Source organism: Neomonachus schauinslandi, chromosome 12 (genome assembly GCF_002201575.2).
Source record: "Neomonachus schauinslandi chromosome 12, ASM220157v2, whole genome shotgun sequence".
Lineage (NCBI taxonomy): Eukaryota > Metazoa > Chordata > Mammalia > Carnivora > Phocidae > Neomonachus > Neomonachus schauinslandi.
The window spans coordinates 20,561,488-20,583,105 of record NC_058414.1 but is presented as its reverse complement, the minus strand read 5'-3'; the positions used below and the strand labels follow the sequence as shown (position 1 = coordinate 20,583,105).

The window sequence follows — 21,618 nt, the reverse complement described above, 5'->3', positions numbered from 1 at the left end:
ATCTGTGTCTCCTCCGGTGAATCTGGGCTGGTCTTGTGATTTGCTTTGGTCAACTGAATGCGGGGCGGGTGATGCTGGATGAGCCCTTTTGGCAGCCCGGCACTTCCTGTTTTTCTGTCTTGTTTCCCTGAGCCACCACATAAAAGAGTCTGGCTATCCTGCTGGAGTCACCCTGCGGGAGAAGATGCTTGCCAGCCCTCCTCCTTCCAGCCCTCCGCCTGACAGATCGGACAGGGGAGTGAAGCTCACCAGGCACACCTTCAGACATCGGCAGCTGCCCGAGAGACCCCAAGTGACAGCAGGAGACCACCCAGCTCCCTACCTAGATTGTGAATTGTGAGCAAACAAACCGATCATGTTTTAAGACATTGTTTTGGAGCTGTTATTCAGCAGCAAGACTCATAGATAAATAGTGTGATTATATATAGATAGGTAGTTTTATTTAAGCATTACTAAAGCATTATTTCTTTCCTGCTTGGTTTGGGGCAGAGTTCCAGAAAGGGTAGTCAAGTTATAGAAAGGTAAAACTTAAAATTTTTTTATTGTTATGTTAATCACCATACATTACATCATTAGTTTTTGATGTAGTGTTCCATGATTCATTGTTTGTGAAAAAAAAATTTTTTTTGAAGCATGACTCTCAGACATGGAGGAAAAGCAACATATTTGGGTACAATGCAATAGGGAAAAAGGGAGGTATTGGGTAGAAACTGTGGTGAATTGTATGTGAATTTTTAAAAAGGAGAAATCTAAGCATAAGAATTCACATTTAATCAAATTATTTGTGATTATTGACTAGAACTGTCTATTGGACCTAGTCAAAGACGAAGGCTTAGCACATGACTAATTATGTTAGAGACCCACGTGTGAGGTAACGGAAACGGCTAACAACTGAGCATTGGAAGACTGTATTCTGGGTCCAGGCTGGGACTCACTGGTGAGCCACTAAACCTCATCCATGTCTCTCCAATGTCGCCTTCTCTGATAGCCTACCTCACACAGCAACCCCAGCCCCTCCCTATCCCTTACCTGGCCTCCCTCTTCTTCACAGCACTTCTCACTGTTCATTCTCCCCGGTCCCTTCCCCCCACTGGAGAACATAAGCTTCGTGAGGGCACTTTTGTGCTTGCATGGCTGCTTTTGTTTTTAACTGCTGTGTCCCTGGCACATAACAGGCACTCAATAAACACATGCTTAAATAAATGAACTTCCTTATCGTGTCAAATGGGGAGAGCATATATGTCAATAGTGTGATTGTGAGCACCAATGGAGATGGTGGGTATAAAAGTATTTTATAAATTATAAGTCCAAATAGAAAAGCAAGTGTTACTACCGGGGTATTCCTTAACATGGAATCATAAGTAACATGTTCATGATGGCAATCCATTGCTTCCGCCTTCAACACCTGCCCTGGGGTGGGGGGTGGACGCTGGCTTCAAGAGCAACTCCTGCCCCTGTCCTTCCCCGGGAGATTCTTAGATGGGACCAGAGACAAGGCCTGATGCAGTATGCCAGGTTCATCATCAATGCCCAACATCTGGGCAAACATCTGATTCTGCTCATCTGGAAAGAGAGAAGAGGATGGCAAGAGGAAGAGACAGTACAAGAGACAGAAAGACAGAGACACACAGAGAGATGCAGAGACGGCCAGAGCATGTCAGAGAGGAACAGAATCAGGTAAGAAGAGAGGCTCACAGTTATTCTAGCTCCTTCAAACATAAGGAGAATAGTAAAAAATTTTAAATGTAGAGTTAGGTAAAAGAGGATTGATGAAGCAAAGAAGAGATGACTCGAAACTAGAAAATCTGTTGCAATAATGAACTGTAGAACTTCCAATTCCCATGTCTTAAATGCTTCCAGGTGCACACACGAGCTCCTGTAGCTTCACAGCTGCCCTGGAGACAGGAGTCGATGATGGTGCTAACCTGACAGGGGTGGAGACTGGGGCTTTAAGAGGATAAGTGACTTGCCCGAGGTCACACAGCTAGTAAGTGTCAGGCTAGATTTAGGTTATTTTGGCTCTTAATCCTATGCCACCCGAAGAGAGATTCTAAAAACCAGCAACAGGAAACAAAAGAAAACACTACATACCACCGTTGGTGGGATTGTAAAATGGTGTACTCACTATGGAATATAGTATGGAAGTTCCTCAAAAAGTTAAAAATCGAACTAGCCTATGATCCAGCAATCCCACTTTTGGGTATGTATCCAAAAGAACTGCAGGCAGGGTCCTGAGGACATATTTGCACACCATGTTCATAGCAATAATATTCACAATAGCTAAGAGGTGGAAGCACCCCAAAGTTCCATTGTTGGGTGAATGGATAAACAAAATGTGGTGATATATATGTGTGTGTGTGTGTGTGTGTGTGTGTCTCCAGTGAAATTTCATTCAACTTTAAAAAGGAAGCACATTCTGTCACTTGCTACAACACAGATGAATTCTAAGGATATTATGCTGAATGAAATAAGCCAGTCGCAAAAAGACAAATAGAATTCCACTTATATAAGGTACCAAGAGTAGTTAAATTCATACAGAGAAAAAGAGTGGTGGTTGCCAGGGGTTGGGGGAGGGGAGCTAGAGTAGAGAATTCTTGTTTAATGGGTATAGAGTTTCAGATTTGCAAGATGAGAAAGTTCTGGGGATCCGTTTCACAACAATGTGCATATACTTAACATACTGAATTGTACACTTCAAAATGATTAAAATGGTAAATTTTCTGTTATGTGTTTTTTTACAATTTAAAAAAACCTGCTAAAACCCAAAAAAACGCAAAGCCTCAGCTATTTGATATGTAGGGGGAAAAAAAGAGATTTTGATTGTAAGAATACTAAAGCAGGAGTTACAAACAATAATAGATCTACTGATTATTGATGTTACTTAAAATAAAAACGGTTTTCCTACCCCAGAGGAAGTGTCCCGACGACATCCACATTGTAGGATTCTTGCAGGTTAAACCCAGCTGAAATGCCAGTCCCCATCACCACCTAGAACAGACCCAAATCCAAATGTGCCTTCATAGATGAAAATTCAAACGTGAGCTGCAAACGATTTGTTAGCCAAGCCACAATCTAGTCTTTCAACTTCCAGTTTTAAGAAACAGAATTATAGGGGCGCCTGGGTGGCTCAGTTGGTTAAGCAACTGCCTTCAGCTCAGGTCATGATCCTGGAGTCCCGGGATCGAGTCCCGCATCGGGCTCCCTGCTCGGCGGGGAGTCTGCTTCTCCCTCTGACCCTCATGATCTCTCTCTCTATCTCATTCTCTCTCTCAAATAAATAAAAAAAAAAAAAAGAAAGAAAGAAAGAGAATTATAGTTAGCCGCTAACATTTCTAACTTCTCCTGATGGCTCTTTCCCCACAAAATTGCCTCGTGGCCTGGCGTCCTTTCCTCTTTATTTTGTTCTGTTCCCTGCTGGAGGTGTTTGGCCAGCTGAATGCAAACAGGAAGAGCCCTAAGACCTTCCAGGAGAGGCCTCTGCCCTTCTCACCACGATGGCATGAACAAGGGACGCTGGAGAGGGCGCTGTGAGGGTGGTGCACTGACAGTCTATCATTAGAAAATGTACGTTTGGTCCCCCAGTCTTTCTGCTGACCCCTGTCCGTGTCAGCAGCACTAGCTGTGGTTAGAGGCCTCCACCGGCCCCACAGCGGTCTCCCCGCTCAGCTGCACTCGGGGTCACCGAATCCCGCTGTGCGTGAGCCTCCCTGGATGGTCAGGGCACAGATTCAGCAGGTGTGTAAAGTACAGCCCTCACTGACGAGCAATGGAAAAAATAACAGAAGGAGAAGCAAGTTTCTTCATCTTGGAGAACTATTGCTATCGAACTTTCTGAGTGGGTCATCCAGGGGAGAAGGAGGGCTGGCCAGGGCAGGGAGCCAGCCCTCACTGTAATGGCGGCTGCAGGAAACCAATAATAAGGTACTGTTGTTAATAAACCATTGTGGTCATTTAAGAACGTAATAGAATATATAGTAGTTCATTGCATGTGCAGTATTTTTACAATAGTTCCTAAGTCGTGAGATGTAAATACGTAGTAAGTTGTAAATATGTATTAACTACTTAATACTCTTAGGTATTTCTTTTGGCTTAGGAGCGCCAGGAACCAAGAAAGTCTGGGAACTTTGTCTCTTGCTCTTTTCAAAATGGAAACAGCTTAATTTTTTCAGGTTATTGAAGTTGTAGGTGTTCATTATAAAACAATTAGTCAACACAAATTTTGAGGAAGAAAAATCTTCCATAATCTCATCACTCAGAGATGATTCATATTACAATTTTTACGGATGGCCTTCACCTCGACTTTGAAAATCATCCCCGTCTACACTCTCATAGATTTCCTTTCTTTTAGCATATTTGTGAAAGTTCCCCTTGACATATTCTACTCTTCTCTTGGCAGAACTGGGAGAAAAAAGGTAGAACTCCCTGTTCCTCCCCTCTTTATTTTGGGGGGAGGAACACTGGATGTTACATCATCCAATCTAAATCCCTCACCAAAATAGCCAGGCATCTGTGGCCAAAGTTGACTTACCGCAAAGAACTCTAAAGGAATGGGTGCAGGTAATTTCTCCTTAAATCTCTCATTAAACTCCTTGCCACCCAACAGCAAACCAAAAACCATCAGCCCGACGCCTAGAGAACACACGTTGAGGTTTCTAACATTCTGCAACACCGCAACCGTACTCTGTAACACAAGGAACACTGGATGTTACATCAAGCAGCGACCCGTTTAGACAGACACACTAGGGTGCTAATACACACCAGCCGTCCCATCGCTGCGCATTCCGAGTTAAAAGTTCTCAGACCGAACTCTCTCCCACTAATTAGGAGGCATTTTTACCCCATCATATAACTTTATAGTTTTAATTATTAGTAGTATTTTTTTGAGAGAGAGCGAGCATGAACGAGTGAGCAGGGGAAGGGGAGAGGGAGAGAGAGAGAATCCCAAGCAGACTCCGCACTGCGTTCGATCTCATGACGCTGAGAGCATGACCTGACCTGAAATTAGGAGTTAGACGTTTAACAGACTGAGCCACACAGGCACCCCTGTAGTGGTAATTGTTACCCAACCATCTTATATTACGGTGTTCTGTGATTGGGTAATGGCTCAGTGTAGTATTATCCTATTCAGAAAAGTACCCCTTAAGCTGAGTTCTGAGCATGACGAAAGGTTAGGGGTTGATATCAGCAAAATAATGCAAAGGGAAATACACAGAAAAGTTTTTTATGGAGGCGAAAGGGGGAGAAAGAAGTCATAGTTAGCAGATGAAAAAGGGACCAGGTACACTTCGAAGGCAAGAGAGTGCTGAAGTTTGGACAAAGCCCAGGAGAGTTAGAAAAGAAAGTCTCCAGGGTGCCTGGGTGGCTCAGTCGGTTAAGCATCTGCCTTCGGCTCAGGTCATGATCTCAGGGTCCTGGGATCGAGCCCCGCATCGGGCTCCCTGCTCAGGGGGGAGTCTTTTCTCCCTCTGCCCCTCCCCGCGTTCGTGTTCTCACACTCGCTCGATCTCTCTCTCTCTCTCCCTCTCGCAAAAATAAATAAATAAAATCTTTAAAAAAGAAAAAGAAAAGAAAGTCTCCTACTCTTATCCTAGGGTTGCAGACTCAGCACCCCAAATATGGTCAGTACTCATCTGGCCCCTGGGAGAGTGGATTACACTGAGCCCAGGCTACACACCTTGCCTGTTGATGCCTAGAGCATACTCAGGTGCTTATCTGTTCTGTTTCCTTTGTGACAAGGCACTGAGAGAAATCTCAGTGTAGGAAGCAGGTCATCGGCTACTATGGGAAACGAAGAATTTAGCTATTTAGGACATGTTCCTACAGTTTGATCCCATTCTAATCCATTGAGGACTCAATTTAAATGTCACTTCCCTATAGTGACTTTCTTAGACCCCTAATTGAAAGGTCTCCCTATTCACCTTTCATAGCCACCTGTACTTTCCTCCATAGCACGCAATACAGTTTGCAATTAATTATATATTTACGCAATTAATGGTTTACTGTCTTCCCACGGGACTTGGGCTCCAAGAGGCAAGGGCCGTATCTGCTCACTCACTGCTGTGCCCAGCATGTGAAATGCACACAAACACCTGCAAAGACCATCAGTCCTTCTGCCCAGGACTAGCTTTAGCAGCATCTCAGAACTTTGGATACGAAGAATTTAACTGTCATTTGATTTTAGTTATTTCATAACTTCCTCTTTATCCATGGAATATTAAGAAGTAGGTTTTTTGTTTTCCAAATGTATGGGGGCTTTAAAGCTATATTTAGTTATCGATTGCTAATTATACTGCACTGTGTGAGAAAATACTGAATTTTCAGAATCTGTGATCAGTTTCAACACGATCAGTTCTTACCATTGTTCCCTATGTGCTTGCAAATAATTTACATTTTCTCTGAGTTGGGTGCAAGGGTCGACATAGATTTTATTAGATTTGATGGGTAATCGTGTTGGTTAAATCTTTTATAGATTTACTTATTTTTTTTTTTTTGCCTGCTTGAGTAAGCAGTTTTAGAGAGAGACGTGTTCTCCCGTGATGGCTTTAAATTATGTCAGTTCCCAAAGAGAACACAATTTGGTCTTAAGGAAAAGCATTCTTTTCAGCCAGTTGGGGTGAAGGGGCAGTCACCAAATAAAGGCCTAATAAAAAATTCCTTGTGAGGTATCACCTATTAATAAAATGGGACTTTAAGGTTTAATTCTCTGTGTAGGGTTCTCAGAAAAGTCTTAGAATAATGAGATCTTTTCCATTTTATTTTAATTCTTGGAAAAGTGAGCCTTGAAGGTGACAGAGATAAAGAAGAGAAGAGAGGAAAATAAGAAGGAAAAACCAGTAAGTCGGGAAGTAGCTTACTTACATACACCACTGAAAAGATCCCACTGTACCGCTTTGTTTTCACTCCAAACAGGTATTTCAACATAGAGGTGAAGACGTGCACAGCTGCCGCGGTGGTAAACCCCCGGACCAGGGGCTCTGTGAGATATATGGCCACAAATCCAAACCTACAGACACCTAGGCAAAACTAATTTTTTTTAATGACAAAGAAATAAAGAAGTCACGTGATAGACCAGGAAGTGAAAACCAACAGAAAACATACAAAAGTTCTTTCTGGACCACTTTCTAACACTACAGTCTTGCCTCTGCAGCAGTTAAGTAGCTCCCAAGTGAAACACCTGTTATACAGAAGCAGTGGAAGGTTTGGAGTGGCTTGGAGCCCCCCCTCCCCCCCGCCACCGGCACTGGGCACACTCATACTTTTCCCTGGTCCTCAGAACTGGGGGCATGTTGAGTCAATGTCACCTCCTGTTCCTTCCAAGCAGATAAGAGAGGCCTTCTTTCCATTACTAATCAACCCTGCTTTAAACTCTTCTTGCTTTTGGAATCTCTAAAGGACCCAACTGAAGCTTGCTAGCTCCTAATAAATACCAACTTAAGTGAGGCGTGCAGTGGGACTGGTGTTCTGAGTGCTTTGAGCCCCGAGCTCTGGACCTCTGCTGGCTGGACCCTGCCCACCATGTAGACCAGCCCCGAAGGCTCAATAGATACTTATTAAATGAACAAACGAGAGCCCATTTCTCCACCTGTGACTATTACCTGGATGATTCCTGAAAGTAAGGTCACAGACATGGCAACTTTCACCCTCAAGGCATCTCTCACTTCTGTCCCGTTGGTTGCATTCACTCCTCCTGGAATGACTATATCATCTGGTACTAATCGAACAGCCACACCGCCAATCATCAGGCTAATCACAGCAAATGGACCTGAAATAGTGAAGCATTAATTGAGGCAATCATTTTCTGTGTATCTCCCTGGTTGTTGCCGGTTCTCAAGGAGACCCGGGTGAGGTTGATACAGCATCACTGACATAAAACTGCACTGCTCTTCAGCCTGGCGCCCCTGGGTTCCGTGTAAGCTGTGTACATACAGATCGTATTCCCTAAAAATGACCACGATAATATCTTCCATCCCATGGACTCTTCTAGAACCTACCCATTAAGAGGTAGTCTAATTCCGCTCTCCTTGAATCTGGGTGGGCTTGTGACATGCTAGTCGCCAAAACAATGCAGCGAAAGTGATGCTGTGAGGCTTCTGAAGCTACGTAACAGAAGCTGATGCCACTGCCATCTCAGATGGAACGCTTGTTTGCGCTGGGTGTGAGCAAGCTCAATGAGGACCCCGTGGAGAGAAGGATGGAGGGAGGGGGAGAGAGAAAGAGAGTAGCTGCTTCAGCTCCTCCTTTGACTCTCAACTGCATGACAGACCCTGAGGCAGAACTGCCCAAGATGAGTGCTTCCCAAATCCTGACCCACAGGAACTGTGCAAGATAATCAAGTAAGTATTTTAAGCTGCTACATTTGGGCATATTTGTTACCCAGCACCGGACATCGGAAACATTGTGTGTGTGTTCGCTCGTGGTAGCCTCGTGCAGCACCAACGCTGTCATGAAGTCCATGTAAGTCTTATCCTAAATACACTGGGACAAGTCATGTATAGTTCAGAGCCTCAAATAGGATGAAAATGTGATACATGCATAGTAATTAGGAACATGCAGGAACACTAATAAAATAAAAAAGAAAAAGAAAAACCAGATCCAAGCAAATTGTATTATGAACTAAAGTACTTATTTCCCAGATTTCAACAATTGCTCTTTTTTACATGAGAAAATGTTTTTTTTTTTTTTTTCCCGTTATGCCAAGATTATAAGAAAGCTATTCCTTCTGGAAATCTGGGGGGAGTCTATTTTTATAAAGCGCCTAGAGGGTATGCAGTAACAAAATTACTATGAAATGGATGTTCTGATAACAAACAGGCTATTTCTTTGGCACACTGCAAAGCTGGGAAATCCAAACAGAACGGCACTAAAATATCAACTCTAAGCTTTTACCTATGGATATGTGTCTGGAGGTTCCAAAAAAACAATACATGATAACAGGGTAAAACGAAGAGTACAGGCCAAACACCGGAGGTACAGCAGCGAGCATTGCAAAGGCTAACCCTGTGGGATTGAAACCGAACAGGAGAACAGAGGGTTATATATACTCATCACTTGGCGCTTTAGGATGAAGCCGTGAAAGCCACATTAATTTAAGCAGCTGGGTCTTAACCTGCCCACCCTCGCATCCCAATCCTACACCCAGGCTGAGACCCTTTTCCCTGTCATCCCCTCTTTGCCAAGGGGTGGACATTTTTCTGTTTTATTCTTTCCCAACCTAAATAAGGGCAGAAAGTCTTACTTGACTGGTGTAGCTATAATCCGTGTTGATGGCCAAATGCCGGCTGTTTCTGTACCAGGGAGTTTTTGTGGGTCTGTTGGGGATCCCTTTTCAATAAGGAACTCCCAGTTCCCAGTTCTTACACCTCTTCCAAGTTCTCTCTGCGGGCATATGTTCCTCCCTAGGCAGTCTTCTTGGGCAGGTACCTTTCAAATGAGCCAAGCCTCATTACCTTCCAGAGCACCCACTTATCCAACGGGAAAGCTTGGCACCTTTACAAGAAGCTTTGGAAGTGCAGGCCACGCCCACTGGAGGGCTTTCCATTCTGCCTACATGGGCAGTTTACACCCTTTTACCTGTAGATTTTTTTTTCTTGCAAGAATTAGGCAACAATCCCCCCAAAACTCCAGAGGACATGTGTTCAGTGCTCTTGAGTGGTTCTCTTGCAGTCACTCCTACCTTGACTTTAGGTGGAGGGGAAATGTATAGTGCTCACCTCTCTCTAGAAAATTCTCACTCCAAATTTACTATCATATCCCTGGTCCCCAAATATATCCTGTTGAAGTGATGCACTAAAGAGACGGTTTGGTGTCATTCACTCATAGTTTTGCATAGATGGTCTGGCATCCTCTTCAGAATGTGGAGACAATAAACACCCCTTGTTCTCAGCTCAGAGGGCTCAGCCAAATGTCTGGGACAACTACAAAATTCACTTAATGCATTGTCATGTCATGAAGAAAAAAATTTTAGCCAAAGAAGAGCTGGGGAAGCATCCCTATTCCATATATAATAGTATGGTCATTTTAATGTTGTCTTTTTTAAAAAACAAATTTTTATTTTTTACTTTTATTTCAAAGGAACGCATGCCTATAGTTTAAAAAGCCAAGCAGTACTAAAAGGCTCTGAAGAAAAGCGGGCTCTCTTCTGCCTTACCTCCAGGTTCTGCTCCCCAGAGGCGCTCACTTCCAACTAGTTTAGCTGTTTTTCTACCATTTATCTCATTTATCTAAATCAACAGTTTTCAACTAAGAGGCTTTTGCTCCACCACCACCCCCCTGCCCCGCCCCAGGGACATCTGGCAATGTCAGGAGACATTTTTTGTTATCATGACTGACTGAGGATGGGGGCTGTTCCTGGTATGGTGCAGGGCTGAGAGACCTTGCTCTAAAGAATGTGTTGGCATTATTATTCTCAGTTTATCAGTTTCAGATGTTAACTACTGACTTCCTATTTTTTCAGCTTCCACTTAGTTATAATATGTGATTTTTTTTCCTTTCTAAGAAGTTTTGAGATCTTCTCTTTAACCCTGGTATTCGGATATTTATTATGGTGTGCCTCGTTTTATTTTTTATTTCTTCTGCTGGGTACCTGGTGGTTTCTCGCAGTCTGAAAACTCACATATTTCAATTCTGAAAATATTCTTTGATAGTCTCTTTTGTTCTGTTTAACCTCTTCTTTCTGGAACTGCCAGTAGATATATGACGGAACACCAGGACTGATCCTCTCGTGTTCTCCTCTTGCCTTTCTTATTGTGCACGTATTCATCTTTTTCTTCTACTTCCAGATTTCCTCTATCTTCCAACCCATTTGACTGAATGTTTTATTCCAGCTATCATATTTTTAATTTCTATGAGCTCTTTCTTGTTCTCTGAAGGCTCCTTTTAAAAATCACATCCCAGGACACCTGGGTGGCGCAGTCGATTAAGCACCCGACTCGATTTCGGCTCAGGTCATGATCTCAGGGTCATGAGATGGAGCCCTGCGTGGGGCTCTGTGTTCAGTGTGAGACTGCTTGAGATTCTCCTCTGTGTCTGCCCCTTCCCCTGCTCAAGCTCTCTCTTGAAATAAATAAAATCTTTAAAATCACATCCTGTTCTTATCTCATGGATTCAATATGTTTTCATGACTTGCTGAGAATATTACAGGGCAAATATGTTTTATTTTGCCCTCTCCATTATTTATATGCCCAATGAGGTCCTTCTTTCTTTTTGGTTTGTTTTCTTCCTTGAAGCTTCATGTGCACTGGCCCCCTTTATTTACTGATGAGCTTTACTGTATGGCAATTGGGGGACCAGCCAGCATCTTGGTTGGGGAACCCCCAGTTGTCACTATTGCTTTTTTTCTCTGGGGGTGGGTCATCGTGTGCCTTGGGCTGAAGGTCTCACAGGCTCTTCGGAGCTGCACAGGGCAAAGAAGAGCCTTTGTTAGTGCAGAGGTCAATGTGTAGACTTCATTCCTCCTGACATCTTTCAGTGCTTTCACCTGCCATCCACTGAGTGGTGTTGGTGGGGACCTGGGTGTCCATGTACTTGCTATTTATTATACAGACTTTCAACCAATCCTCTTGCTTCTAGCCATCTGCCTGACTCTTACCTTTGACAATCCTTGGAGCTGCCAATTTCCCAATGTTCTGCAAGGCAGACACCCAAATACCAGCTTCCTCCACTCTGATAATTCAGTTGTCACTCATCTATAACTTGCCATTTTTCTTCCCACTCCATGGTGCCTGCTCTCCCATTTCCTTTGTCCTTGCTAGTTTATACCATTTCCCTCTGCTTTACCATCATTTCAGAGGGATTTTAAATTGAGAGAAAGAAGCATGTATTCAATTAAGTTCAGGAATGCATTAATTCAATGCTTAACAAAGTCTTTTTACTAATAATTTACCAACCACAAGAAATTAACTTACTATCTCTTGGATCTCTGTCTTTGCTACATTTTGGTTTTCCTATTTATCTTCATTGACTAGTGATGGGCAGAAAAATACATTTTCCATACAAATTTGATTCCATACAAATTTCCATACATCCCTTAATGTTCAACCTACTGGATCATTCCTTCTTCCTTCCTGTAACACCACAGGTTCCTGGTTCTCCTTCCCCTTTTCCAGATGCTTCTTTTTCAGTCTCTTCTGCTGGTTCCTCCTTCTTTATTTGGTCTTTAATGTTGGACAAAGCTTGATCCTGGCTCTCTTCTCTTTCACTCCACATTCTTTTCTTGGGTGGCCTTCCATGGCTTATGTATGTCAAAGATCCCCAAACTGACATCTCTAGCCCACAGCTCTCTTTTCAGCCCATATTTTAAATATAAACATGCAATGTCTGTTTGTCTATCTCACAAGCATTTCAAATTTAACATGTTCAAATTTACCCTTCAAATTCATCCCTCCTGCAGTCTTTATTACATCTGCAATGGGCACCTCCAACCCTCAGATGTTAGAACCAGAAATCTGAGAGTCATTCTTGACCATCTTTCTTCCTCAATGTCCCCACATCCCACTCATCAGCCCAGAAACCTTAAAGTAATTCTTGACATGCCTTTCTTCCCCATTCTCCCCTCAATCAATCCAAGAGCCAATCTGGCTGACCATAAAATACAGCATGTATCTATATAACTCTTTTCATTTTTATCACCACCACCCTAGTTCAAGATGGAAGATGGCTAACAGGTCAAAAATAAATCTGTGGAATGGCATTTTAACCCAATTAGGCACAATCCTGAGGATTTCGCTGAAGTATTAGTTTACACGATTTCACTGCAGTACTTCCTGTAGCTTTTTTTGTCCCACTTGATTCAATGTCAGTTTCACTTGTTTCCCATTTCAGATGCTGAGCCTCTGTGGGCTTCCCTCCCTGCCCCCACCCCCATCTTTGAACCTGTCTCCTTCTCTGCCCTTGGGGTGTTGGTGCCAAAATCGATGTGAAAAACCATCCTACACCTGGTACAAGGCTTATGTTTAACAGATTTGGTAAATCAGTCACTTGGAAAATTAAAAATGCAACTAATTGATCATTAGGGGAAGTGGTTTTTTTTTCTTGACAAATTGATCATTTGGTAATTAATTTGGGGAAACTGGAGAAGGGAATAGATTCTTGGCCAATGGACCTAGAGGCTGTTCAAGCCATTATCACCTTTTCCCTATACTGAGTCCTATCACCTCTAATTGGTCTCCCCACTTTCATTCTGGTACCCCTCCCACCAACCAAATCCACTTCACCCCAACAGCAGTCCTAGTGACCCCTCAGAAAGAAACCCCAAGTGAAAGCACGGTGATGGCTTTCAGTGCACTCAGAGTGGAATCCAAAAAGTAGCCAACAAGGCTCTGCAGATCTATCACTGCCCACCTTGCTGGCCACCGGCCCCTCTTCCCCTACACCCCTAGCAAGCTGCTTTTCTAGTAATTCTTCAAACCAAGTCTTCAAATACTCAATTCTTTCCCTGCTACGTGTCTTCACACATGCTATTCCTTCTGCCTCAAATGCATTTCCTCTCATTCCTTACCTGCCTCCCGCTCATCCTTCAGGGCTCAACTCAAATCTCTCTTAAAGAAGTTTCTGTGACTTACCTACTTAAGTTAGGTTTCCCTATTATTATCTTCTGGTACCCTGAATTTTCCTTCATTGTGTTTAACATCATTTGTAGTTAAAAATGTATATGTGCTTTTATTTGCTTCATGACTTTCTGCCTGATTGGATTGTTAGATTCATAAGGACAAGGAGAGCTGGGCAAATGCTTGATAAACATGTATGAATAGATGAATAAATCAATGAGCATTTTCTTAAATTCTTATATCACACATAAAAATCACAGAAATGTACACGAATTCAGCATATCCTGGTCCCTTGTAATTAGAATATGGACTTAAAAGTCAAGAACCTTAACAAGGAGAACTCCGACAACACATTCATTGAGTGACTGGCTAACTTAGGAAGACGTAAGGCCATGCCCAGCCAGTTCCTAGAAATATACTGATCTGCGAACTAGTATCACCATATTCTACAACTACTGTCTCTGGGCTTTTTAAGGGTTAAATATTTCTGAAGAATTCCTTTAGACAGGTAAAGGTTACTAGAATATGATAAAGACTATGAATTCACAATCATGATGAAAGTAAACAGAAAAAAGGGCAACAATTGTTTGAAGAGATGGTGGCCAGGGAAACGACACAAAGAAATAAATATACCTACTAACCTTGAGGAAGCTGAAGCACCCCTGTGCTTATACCTGAGACCAAGTCACCCAACACATACTCTTTGAACTTGTATGCTGGTAACCACTTTGTTATGGGCAGGAACATATAAATGATATTTCGTATCTTCTTAGGAGTACATCTGGGAGGACAAAAACAAAACAAAACAAAACAAAAAACCCAGAGATAAAAGGAGGAATACTTCTAAAGAATTCACACCAAGGCATTTTCCCTTCCCCGTATCCTGGAGCAATAAGGGAAAATTCACATTCTGTGCTAAGGATGACCTTTCCACTCTGCAGAGATCAGAAACAAGAAGATCTGGGCGCCTGGGTGGCTCAGTTGGGTAAGCGACTGCCTTCGGCTCAGGTCATGATCCTGGAGTCCCTGGATCGGGTCCCGCATCGGGCTCCCTGCTCGGCGGGGAGTCTGCTTCTCCCTCTGACCCTCCCCCCTCTCATGTGCTCTCTCTCTCTCATTCTCTCTCTGTCAAATAATAAATAAAATCTTTATAAAAAAATAATTAATAAATAAAGTTTCATTGGGCGCCTGGATGGCTCAGTTGGTTAAGCGACTGCCTTCGGCTCAGGTCATGATCCTGGAGTCCCCGGATCGAGTCCCGCATCGGGCTCCCTGCTCGGCGGAGAGGCTGCTTCTCCCTCTGACCCTCCCCCCTCTCATGTACTCGCTCTCTCTCATTCTCTCTCTCTCAAATAAATAAATAAAATCTTAAAAAAAAAAAAAAGAAACAAGAAGGGCTGCTTGTAAACTTTTTTTTTTTTAAGGGAAACATCTGAATTGGCTCCATAATAATGCTCTACAATTTACCATGAAAAATAAGAAAAATTTAGCTTCAAAATAATTGAGATACCTTGGAAGCTATTATTTTAGCAGATGAAATCCTAATGTACTTTCTGTGTTGGTGTAAAAACCAAATGGGGGAATTATTTACTGATTGAGCAAATTTTTGAATGTGGAACCACTGACTGGCAGGCCCATTTAGTTTCCCCTGTCCTTATGAAATGAAGGAAATTTATACAAGTACTATGAGCTTTATGGATATGTAGTCAATGCTTTAGGGTCTTTGATTAGGTAAACTCAAAACACCATTTGTCACTCATGTGTTACAGCGGATTCCATGTCTGGTTGTCTTGATTAGGTGGAACATCATGCTGATAAAACCCAGGCCTTGCATTTAATCCCTATAGAGTTCAGTTGATTTTGATACATAGACTATGTTCTGGGCCCTGGCCAGTCCTTTTGCCAGTCCATGCCAATCATCAGAGACATCACTAAATAAGAGATGGACAGATGGGTTCCATCACCACCATGACAGCCCCAAGTTCTCCGGGTAACAAGGAAGCAAGGAAGGAGTTTGTTCCATTCAAAAGACAATGCATTCTTGCATGCGTGGTACTTTATATCATGTCTTTAGTGGCCAAAAGTATCTGATCATCAGGTGAAGGAAGATATTGGAAGGAGATTTGGGGCAACTGTGGCAAGAGCCATGAATTTCAGTGAAACAAACTAGATTAGATGCCCATCTCCTTGTTTAGAAAATTAAGACATTAATAATAGCTGCACTCACGTGGTACTTACCATGTGCCTTGGACTTTGCATATATTGACAGATTTTAACCCCCAGGAACTCTATGATGTAAGTACTATTATTATCCCCATTTTGTAGAGCAGGAAATGCAAGCACACAGTTGGTAGGTGATTGGGACTAGGATTAAAACTCAGACAGTCTGACTCCAGTGAATACATTTTAAAACTCCCCTGGTGATCATACCTAGAGCAGAGGGTCCCTGTGAAATTTGCACGAACACAGAACATGGACGTGTCTTCCCAAGGGTCCAGAAGGGAGCAATCAAACCTAGGGAGCTCTCCAGAGACACACATGTCAGGCAACACCGATTACCCCAGTCCCAGGCCTGCAACATGTGTGTAAGCGTCTCCAAAGTGAGGAGTCCTAGGACACTGAGTGTCCTTGACAGCCTGGGTTGGGACTTAAATTCAGGATGTTGCCAAACGGGGTAGAAGTCGGGGTGGAAAAAAAAGATAGAGTGGTTGGAACATTCCTGAGAGACGAAGAGAAGAGGTGGATATTTCAAAGGCGGTGGAGTATGGGAAAGCAGGGTATTTAGCTAAACCGTTAAACGGATACAAGTATAATCAGAATTTAATAAATAGGGTGAAATATATAATGAAGCCGGGGTTCAGTCAGATACCTATCCCTGAGTGAACCGTGTGGACAGTTTGCAAATCCTAAGTGCTCACCATTTGTTTCATTTTCCCCACTGCACCAGATTTTCTTGATACATTTGACCTCGCTTCTGTCCTAACTGAATGACAGGATAAAGGAAATAGGTTAAAACACAACATACGTGAATGCCTGTTTCAGCTTATCCCCAATGGAATCCGAAATTTTGTCCTTCTTGTGCAGTCTTTCCTGGAGGACCGGGTGACTAAAGATAGGCCTTTCCACATAGTACCTCTGGCTTGCTGCGAGGATTTCATTTTCTTCAGCATGATCCATAGTACTCTCAGATTATGCATCAACAGCAGGAGACAAGCATTTCCTGAGTGTCACTAAAGGAGAAAATAAAGAGCCTATTTCAGATGCCAAAATCTGACAGATGACTCTTCCTAAGCATCTCTTCCTTGCAGGATTGTGAGTTCACTGGAGGATTTCTTCATCTTTGGACATCCCAGAGCACCTACCATATAGTTCAGTGTCTAGCAACCACTAATAAATCAAATGAAGTTAAAATAAAAAAAAAAAACCCACATGTGACTTATTTCCTCCCAGGGCAATAAGTAGTAATGTGTATGCTTTTAACAACAGCTCGTATTAAATTCAGTGACTAAATTCTGCAGTCAGCTGGCTTTCAGTCCATATGAGCGGAATAGTGACTCAGGCTGACTCTGACCATTTACATGTCAAGGAACCAGGAAAAGGGCAAGATCAGTCCTTAAATTGACCCCAAGTTTCTTGAAGGTATATTATCCTCCTCTCCAATTCTGTACTCATATTTGATTACTCCTTAAATTATTCCACGGTTCAGAACTAAGGTTTATATATCTCCATGAGGGAAATTCCTGGTGACTAGTGAGAGGTTACAAGTTGAAAACATCAGTGCAATTTTATTTTATTTTATTATTTTTTAAAGATTTTATTTATTTATTTGACAGAGAGAGACACAGTGAGAGAGGAAACACAAGCAGGGGGAGTGGGAGAAGGAGAAGCAGGCTTCCCGCTGAGCAGGGAGCCCAATGTGGGGCTCGATCCCAGGACCCTGGGACCATGACCTGAGCCGAAGGCAGACGCTTAACGACTGAGCCACCCAGGCGCCCGAGACACTGGCTCTTATGTACAAGCAGGACCTGACCTTGAGGAGGACAAGGAGAGCTCCTCCCTGTCCACAGCGGGAAGGCAGAGTATGTGGATACAAATGCACTTAGGCTGGTAGATGTGGTGCTGGAAAGATGAGTTGTTTCTCTTTTGTGAATTGTATTGAAAGTGAGAAGGAGGGGTGCCTGGGTGGCTCAATCGGTTAAGCATCGAACTCTTGATTTTGGCTCAGGTCATGATCTCGGGGCGTTCGGCGGGGAGTCTGCTTGAGATTCTCTCTCCCTTTGCCCCTCCCCACTGCTCTCTCTCTCTCAAATAAATAAATAAATAAATCTTAATAGAAAAAAAGAAAGAAAGAAAGAAAGAAAGTGAGAAGAGAGACTGTTGGAGGTCTGAGGAAAGAGAAATTAGACCAGAGACTGACAAGGTATTGCCAGGCAGTACGGTGTCTACTTGATGTCTATGACCTTACTTGTAAGTAGAAATGAATAAATACATAAATGTGTTTTCTTCCACTAAAAAATAAATAAATAAATAAACAAACAAATAAATAAATAAATAAAAGTTCCCCAGGAGATTCAGATGATCAGCTAGATAGGTATCTGACATATTAAAAAATACTGGCTTTCAACTCTTAAACTCAGAATCTCCTCAGGTGCTTTTAAAACCAAGAAATCCTGGGCTCCACACCAGACCAATTAGAGCACAACATCCAGGAGGGGAGCCCAGGCATTTTCTTAAAACAGCATCCTAAGATGATTTTAATGAGTAGAGAACCACTGGTTTAAAACCCAAGAGAGACAGAGAAATAAATATGAAAAAGACATAAGAAAACCACAAATAATTTGAAATAATTTTGAAGATGAATTTAAAATATGAGGACATGATTCAGCAGTAAAAATACTTCTTTGATTTTGCCATTTTCACTTAGGGAATTGGTTCTCAGCTCTGGCCGCTCATTGTAATCACCAGGGCAGCTTCTGATGTCTGACTCTCCTGCCAGGGATTCTGATTTAATTGGTCTGGGAGGTAGGCGGGGGGATGAGGATGTAAAAAGCTCTCCAGGTGACGATAACACACAGCTGAAGGTCAAAACCACTGACTTAGGGAATGGCAATATAAACACCCACATCCAAACAAAAAAGAAAATAAACTGGGTAGGGTGTAAATAAAGTGTGGGCAATGCATTACATCACTGTCTTTGCTTATGTGTGTCTTCGAAATATTTAACAAAAAATTACAAAACAAAAGAATATTTTGCTTAGGTTTTTCAAACAAAGTCTTGTTTCTATTCCTATGTTCTGAACACAAGAGGGAATTGTGTGTAGCTGGGCAGTGCAACACCCATTAAACTTTACACAAATACAGTCTCAGTTATTACAAACATTTTGCTCTAGGTTTAAATTAGGAGCAAGTCTCAAAGAAAGATCTCAAAATATTAGATGGATTTAGTAAATCATTAGGGTATGTACTCTCTGTAGGGTTGCCAAATAAAATGTAGGATGCCCATTAAATTTCAATGCAAACACCAAATACTTTTTTAGGATATGTCCCCAAATATTGCGTAGAGCATACTTATATTAAAATTTTGTGGTTTATCTCAAATTTTACTGGGCATCTTAGATTTTCTTTGCTAAATGTGGCAACCATAACTCTCTGTAGGTTAGGAAGAGACAGAGATAAGAGGGGATTTTCAAATATTTTTGAGGTGTTAGGACTCTGGCTATAGTCTATGTCTCCTTCAGATATCTGTTTAGCAGTTTTTTCTTATCTGGGAAAAGAAAGGAGTGCTGGAGGGGTAAGGACAGGACAGGAGAAGAGGGTGTTATAGAGAAAGGCTGCCCTTTTGGGGAACTTTTAATGCTCACCAATAATGATTAAATAATTAAAGCCATGAAGGCTATCAATAACCCCCTTATCAGAAGAAGAGCAGCAAAGAAACCAAGGGACCAACACGAGCAGATCAAATGACTAGACTCTGATCTGACAGATAATGAGCTTCCAGTGTGCTGATTAAAATATAAATCACCAAGTTGTAAAACCACACAAACTCTCACATGAGAAATGTCACTTCTAAGATGGTCAAAAGGGACAAATCTTCTGACAGGTCCTCCAACAAAAATACTAGCAACCAAAAAGCAAAATGACCTAGAGGTTCAAATCCTGTTTTCCACAGCCATGAAAGAAGGGATTTAAAAACAGTTTTCATCATAGATTTCTAGGTCTGAAAGTCCATCTTGAAGATGATCCAATGTAACCCCCTCCCTTTGTAGGTCAGAAAACAGACCCATCTACATCCATGTAGGGGTAAGTGACGTCTCCAAAACAAACCTGGTTTCGTATTCAGAGTAGCCATCAAATTTAAAAGGCACAGATATTTATAAATAAAAACTATAACAAAACACTGGCACCATTTTAAACTTCAAATTAAGGCAAGAATCAGCTGCTTGCCGATAACGGAGATTCACGCTGGTTTTGTGGGAGATACTCCAGCATGGAGGTGAGGGTCGGGGTCCAGCTTTAGCTCTGCTGCACGAGCACCTGAGCCATTCAATACCGTTACAACAGGGCCAACTACACCAGGAGATTCCATGCTTGGAAGCGTGTCCGAATCATCTAGGGAGCCTGAAACGACAGGTTTCCAGGTTCTTTAGACATACTGATGTAGTAATTCTGGAATCTGTACTGTTTAAAAGTCATGGAGGGAGATTGAAGAACAACCTGTTGGGAAACGAGACTGTGATCAGAAACCCAGTGCTGTGGATTTCTGTTCAGTGATGGCTACGTAGGGCTCAAAAATGCTTGTTGAATATATATAGAAAAACAACTTGCCTCTCTGAGTCCTAGTGTCCTCATCTTTAGTATTTCCAGTGACAACATTCTGAGAACAGTATTTGGCAAGCTTGTTCAAAATGCCAATTAAATCTCTGTGGATTTAGCTAGAATGGATTCAGTTGTCTGAAACTAAGATACCCCACCCCACCCCACACACACACGCACACACATACAAACACACACCATTTCAGTAATGCTTTTCAGTTTGTGAGTGAGTGAGTATTCTTCACTGTGGACTGGAGGTATCAGAAGATAGTTTCAGGGCATCTGTCTATTCAAAGTAATCAACTTATATATCTATAACTCTCATTATAATTATATAATTAATTACATAATAATCTAATTAGTCCTAATGCTTATGTTGACCGTCTCATTCCAAGTATGCAAGCACATGCCCAAACTTACTATATCTTTCACATAATTACTCTATGGGCATGAACAACTAACAAAAATAAATGTTATTTATTATGAAAATTTTCTACACTTCCCAGGGCATAAGCTTTTCTATAATGGGCATAGCATATAGAAAAAGCTTCATGAGTTGTAGTCCAGGAAACAATTTTTCACTTATGACCTTATCAGCCTTTTCCTGAAAGCAATTTGAAAAAGTTGTTTCCTTTTGTCTAGTCTTCTGGGACTCTTAACATATATTATTTGCTTTTCCTTATTAACAATCATTGATTAACTTCGGTGGCCAATACGTACAAAGAGCCAAAGGCTCTAAAATCTATGCAACCTGCTCCTAAATGTGGACAGTAAGCTCTGTGAGGCCAGGACCACTGTCCCCGAAACACTGGGCACATACTCCCACACGCAGCAGTCCCCCAGACATTTTGTGACTGAATGCTCTCCAGGTGTGTTTGAGTGGGGGGGGCCAAAGGTGCCAGAGTACTTAGCTTGGGGCTCTGCCCATCCTTTCCCTCTTCTTTTAGATTTATCATCCTCCTCTTAAATTCCTCTGCCAAAGGATTATTAGATTTCTTTTTTTTTTTTTTAAGATTTTCTTTATTTGAGAGAGAGACACAGCGAGAGAGGGAACACAAGCAGGGGGAGGGGGAGTGGGAGAGGGAGAAGCAGGCTTCCTGCCGAGCAGGGAGCCTGATGCGGGGCTCGACCCCAGGACCCTGGGATCACGACCTGAGCCGAAGGCAGACGCTTAACCGACCGAGCCACCCAGGCGCCCCAGGATTATTAGATTTCTATCCAGAGATGCAACATCATACGGTACAAGCTTTGGGTTCAGAAG

At 42.3% G+C, this 21,618-nt stretch overlaps 1 protein-coding gene across 2 annotated transcripts in view; it reads right to left on the bottom strand.

Annotated features, from left to right (window-relative positions):
• Positions 1-16,721, bottom strand: part of SLC26A5 (solute carrier family 26 member 5) — a 29,638-nt gene extending 12,917 nt beyond the window's left edge. For both annotated transcript variants that reach the window (XM_044920257.1, XM_044920258.1), the window contains exons 1-7: positions 16,570-16,721; positions 14,186-14,325; positions 8,887-8,997; positions 7,596-7,762; positions 6,859-7,023; positions 4,529-4,681; positions 2,906-2,988 (exon numbers count right to left, since the gene is read on the bottom strand). In XM_044920257.1, the coding sequence (XP_044776192.1) occupies positions 2,906-2,988; positions 4,529-4,681; positions 6,859-7,023; positions 7,596-7,762; positions 8,887-8,997; positions 14,186-14,325; positions 16,570-16,721 (971 nt within the window). The remainder of the gene's footprint in view (positions 1-2,905; positions 2,989-4,528; positions 4,682-6,858; positions 7,024-7,595; positions 7,763-8,886; positions 8,998-14,185; positions 14,326-16,569) is intronic.
• Between the last annotated feature and the right edge of the window lie 4,897 nt (positions 16,722-21,618).